The 4,667-nt window shown below is 49.7% G+C and overlaps 1 protein-coding gene across 1 annotated transcript in view; it reads right to left on the reverse strand.

Moving 5' to 3' along the window:
• MOV10L1 (Mov10 RISC complex RNA helicase like 1) overlaps nucleotides 1-4,667 on the reverse strand; it is a 78,013-nt gene that overhangs the window by 58,662 nt on the left and 14,684 nt on the right. The window contains exons 4-6 of the mRNA XM_011985608.1: nucleotides 1,285-1,425; nucleotides 776-1,017; nucleotides 89-221 (exon numbers count right to left, since the gene is read on the reverse strand). Of these exons, the coding sequence (XP_011840998.1) occupies nucleotides 89-221; nucleotides 776-1,017; nucleotides 1,285-1,425 (516 nt within the window). The remainder of the gene's footprint in view (nucleotides 1-88; nucleotides 222-775; nucleotides 1,018-1,284; nucleotides 1,426-4,667) is intronic.

Genomic DNA, 4,667 nt, shown 5'->3' on the forward strand with positions numbered 1-4,667 from the left:
CCTCAAAGGAGTACCTTTTATAACGCCCAACCCAGAAGTATCAGAGAAACTTAAAAAGGCAGCTTTCTTCAGACCTCCAGGCCCTTACTTTCCATCACATACGACCACAATGAAGGTTTTTCCCCCTGGAGGGACAAGCCCCCCAGGCTCGGGCTCTGTCATCTGCTTCCTTGAGAGAATGTTGTCTTCTTCTCCATTTTCTCCTTTACAGGTATAATCACCTGGGAAAGAAAAATTTTAATACAAAGTTAGACCAAAAGGTAAATTATCTCTAACAGTGCTGGCATGCTTAGTGGAAATGAAGACTCTCTCAAACACACACACACACACACACACACAGACACACACACAGATGCACACACACACACACACACACACAGATGCACACACACACACAGGGCAAAGTCTCAGATGGTGGCTGGAAAAACATAAACAGAGAGAGCAGCTGGAAGTAGGAAAGGGCTGTGACCACAACTATCCAAGTGCTGGGAAAGAAGGCCCCCACCGGCGTGCCCAGCAATCTTTCCCTGCTTAGAAGCACTCAGGAGCTGGCTGCCATCTGAAGCACCTCTTGGTATTGGTCAAGCTGCTTTCTGTCCCTCTCCCTAACCTTGTCAGCAAGAGGAGAAGGGCCTGAAGCCGAAGAGCTCAGAGCACAAAGCACTGCAGTTGCCAGGTATTCTGGCCCCTGCTGCCTGCCCTCTGTCCAGAGCTCACAACCCCATGGCCCCCAGCCCGCCCAACCTCATGCAGTGACAGCCGAAATGTCCACTACCTGGAGAGATTCCTCTGTTGTTCACCAAACCGTTCTCTGACATCTGAGAGACTGTGTTTTTTGTGTGGCTATTTAATGAATTAACATTTTCATCTGATGAATTCTCCTTCTCAGAAACAGAAACAAAAGATACTATGGGGCACGTCTGGTCTTTATCCAGCATTTGAAATCTGAATTGTTTAGATTGATCCCAGCCAGCCAGTTTACAGCTGACTAAGTTTTGAGGAATGTCTCCTTTATTCCTGGAAAAAGAAAATTAACCATGAACCCAGCCAGGATTTCTAAAACCAAAATATTCAGTTATCGTAAAATACAGAACTTAATCTAGGAAGTGGTGACTGCAAATACACTTACGAATATAAGTAAAAAGGACATTTTGGGGTAAAAAAGTTTGAAAAGACCTTCATAAAGAAAAAAAATGACCAAAGTTGGTTTTACAGAAATTATTACGTCACAGTTTAAAAGCCATTAATGTAGCTTTACAGAAAACGTTTCAGTGGCAAACTCACTCTATCCAGATCACCATGGTTTTACTTCTTCCTTCCTTTAGGGTTCCAAAATGTGTCATCTGTGTAACTTCAATATCACCTTTGTTCTTCAACAAAATGGTTCCATAGAACTGAGTGGCCTCATGAACGGGGGCGGTTTCTCTGAAAAAAGAGCCCCAGAAAGATGTCCCTCTGCAGCAGCACCACCCCTTCCTCACCTGCCTCCGCTCTTAACGACAGACTGCCGGTGCGGGCACTCAGAGGACCACTCCACCACAGGCAGGGCTTCCACAAGACTTAGGTTTCTAAGAAGGATGGCAAATCCAAAGGAAGAAAACAACACGCTTCGTGAAGTCTAGAGAAAAGGGAGCAGCCCAGAGGACAGTCACAGGTGATGAGCCTAAGAATGGTGTCCTGAATGTGCTCCCCGGCACTCCCCTACCTCTTGCTCAGGATGCAGAGTTAGGGTGCCATTCTCAGTCCTCTTCTCTCCAGCCACCTTCCAAGGTGGTGGTGGGGGAGGCAACAGGCCTTGCCTATTAGGGCTCCACTAAACTTGCTTTGGAAAGAGTTCTGTTGCTTTGAAATGTTTGAAAACAATGAAATAAGTGTTTTTCTTTAGAAAATGAGAAGATGAGATTTTACCTTTCCCTAAAAATGGACCCATTTACTTCCCCTTCTTCTACTGATGACACAGGCTTGATTCTCCTCCCTGCCTCTCCACAAGCTCTTTCCAGAAGGTAAACCTGCCTCATGCCACTTTCCAATCTGTGGCGCCATAAAAAAAAATGGGGTCTCTAGAATGGCTCCCCACAATTCTGGCCCCTGCTGCAAACTCAGTGAGGTTCCCAGTTACAGAGCAGCTCCTCCTGGCGGGCGCCTGTCCGGCTCTCCCTTCTCCGTGTGCCCAGGTGTGGCAAGGGAGGTGCAGGGGCACAGAGTCCACAGCGTTGCTGACGGAGGGGGTGGGGATTTTGCAGGAAGGAGTCGTCAGATGCTACTGCCTGTCCCTGGCTCAGCCCCCACAGGAGAAGCTGTGGAGCTCTTGCATGGGAAGGTTGCGGGACTGAGCGGAGATCAGGAGCTCGCTCTCGGCACATGATCTGTTTCTGGAGGGCAGAGGGGCCGCCCCACCTGGGGCCACCAGCTGAGGAACAGGCGCCCTGGCTTCCCTGGCTCGCCTATCCCAGCAGCTTCTACTCTGTGGTCAGGAGGCCTCAGTGGGGAAATGCTGTTGGGGCAGAAACAGGTCTTTTTCAAGCATTTCTAGCCTAAAGAGAAGAGTGAGGAAAGCGCAGGTTTGGTGCTGTGCTGTCTCCTTAGCGGCCCTGGTGAATCCCACCCTGGTGAATCCCTGCAGACCCCAGGCCACGCTGCAGGCCCGGGCTTTCTCGGCCTGATGCAAGAATGGGACGCCACAGCTTCTGCCTGGGGATGAGGTCACAGAACAGATGGGAAGCCTGAGGAGTTGACTCAGACACAGGGAGGAGGTGCAGGTCAAGGAACCCCACCCTGTCTTATGTCCTGGCACCGGCAGGCTCAGCAGACTAGGCCAAAAGCACAGCTCCTGTGCGTCCCAGGCCTCTGTGGTCAGATGGAGTGCATGTCACATCCTCGCCCACGAGATGGGCCCTAGACACCCTCCCAAAGGAAAGCAGGGTCCAGTGGGGAGGGGGAACTGGGCTCCGAGCACCCAAACAAGCATCTGCCAGTGTGCCATGAGGCGAGGCACCTAGGAGGCACAGCCTACCAGGTCCTGTCCCGTTAACACACCCCCACAGCCCCTAGTCCACCTTCCGGCAGCTCCCTTACATGGGGTGCACTGTTCCACACACCCGTGGCTCAGTTAACACAGGGTTGTCTATCCGCACGCAGAGGCCCAGCCAGGCACCAGATACAGGGCTGGAAAGCAGATGCTTTCCCCAAACAGAACCTGCATTCTACCGGGATCAAAAATAAGTGGACTGATGGAGGAGATGTCTCAGAAGCTCACTGGTGGTGAGTGAGGAGTGTGAAAAGAAAATAAAGACTCACGGCCGGGTGCGGTGGCTCATGCCTGTAATCCCAGCACTTTGGGAGGCCAAGGCGGGCGGATCATGAGGTCAGGAGATTGAGACCATCCTGGCTAACACAGTGAAACCCTGTCTCTACTAAAAATACAACAAGATTAGCCAGGCGTGGTGGCGGGTACCTGTAATCCCAGGTACTCAGGAGGCTGAGGCGGGAGAATGGCATGAACACGGAAGGTGGAACTTGCAGTGAGCTGAGATCGCACCACTGCACTCCAGCCTGGGTGACAGAGAGAGACTCCGTCTCAAAAAAAAAAAAAAAAAAAAGAAAAAAGAAAAGAAAAAAAAAAAGAAAAGAAAGACTCGGTACCCCACTCACCATGCCAAAAGGAAAAAACTCAGCCAGAAGCTGAGTTATGCAAGAAGCTGCCTTTCCTTTGTCCCTAAGCAGAGAGCTATGAGACAAGGTTAAACATCTCCATGTTACCTACCTTCTCTTACATCAAAGTGCTGATTTACATAACCAACTCTCCCTCCCTGTTCCTTTTCCTTACCTCTTGCAAATGTGTATCCAGTCATGTGACCATACCCTCTTTCTCCTCCAGCCCACTTTTCTCTTTTAAATATCGAAGGCCTCAAAATCATCTTCCGAAAAGGGCAAGAACCACAGATTGTTCCTGTGGATCTGTGGTCCTTTTTCCCAGGTATGTCCTTCACTTTGGCAAAGCGAACTTCTAACTTGATTGAGGCCCATCTCACATACCTTTCAGTTATAGGCAGGCAGGGAGGGGTGGGTCAGAGCTGGGGCTGCCCCGCAAGTAGCGAACTCAGGGAAGCCTTTTCATGTCTAGCACACAAAGAACACAGATACAGGAAATCTAAAAATTTTTTGTTTTAATTGGAGATGGAGTCTGGCTCTGTTACCCAGGCTGGAGTGCAGTGGCACGATCTCTGCTCACTGCATCTTCCGCCTCCCGGGTTCAAGCAATTCTCCTGCCTCAGCCTCCAGAGTAGCTGGAATCAAGGGTGTGTGCCACCATGCCTGGCTAATTTTTTGTATTTTAGTAGAGACAGGGTTTCACCGTGTTGCCCAGGCTGGTTTTGAACTCCTGAGCTCAGGTAATCCGCCCGTCTTGGCCTCCCAAAGTGGTACGATTATAGGCATGAGACACTGTGGCTGGCTGGAAATCCAATAATTTTAAGAACCATGTTCAATGCATTTTTTTAAATGCCAAAATGTGAAACAACAAGAGAAAAATCCACCAAAAATGTCAATCACCAATGTAAGATGAAGGATGAAGAGGGACCCCTAACTCCACCTTCAGTCAACCATGGAGATGGCTGAAAGCCTCCAAAAGACAGTCTCTCTTTTTTTGAGACGGAGTCTCGCCCTGT

The sequence above is a fragment of the Mandrillus leucophaeus genome, unplaced genomic scaffold (genome assembly GCF_000951045.1).
Source record: "Mandrillus leucophaeus isolate KB7577 unplaced genomic scaffold, Mleu.le_1.0 Scaffold288, whole genome shotgun sequence".
Classification (NCBI taxonomy): domain Eukaryota; kingdom Metazoa; phylum Chordata; class Mammalia; order Primates; family Cercopithecidae; genus Mandrillus; species Mandrillus leucophaeus.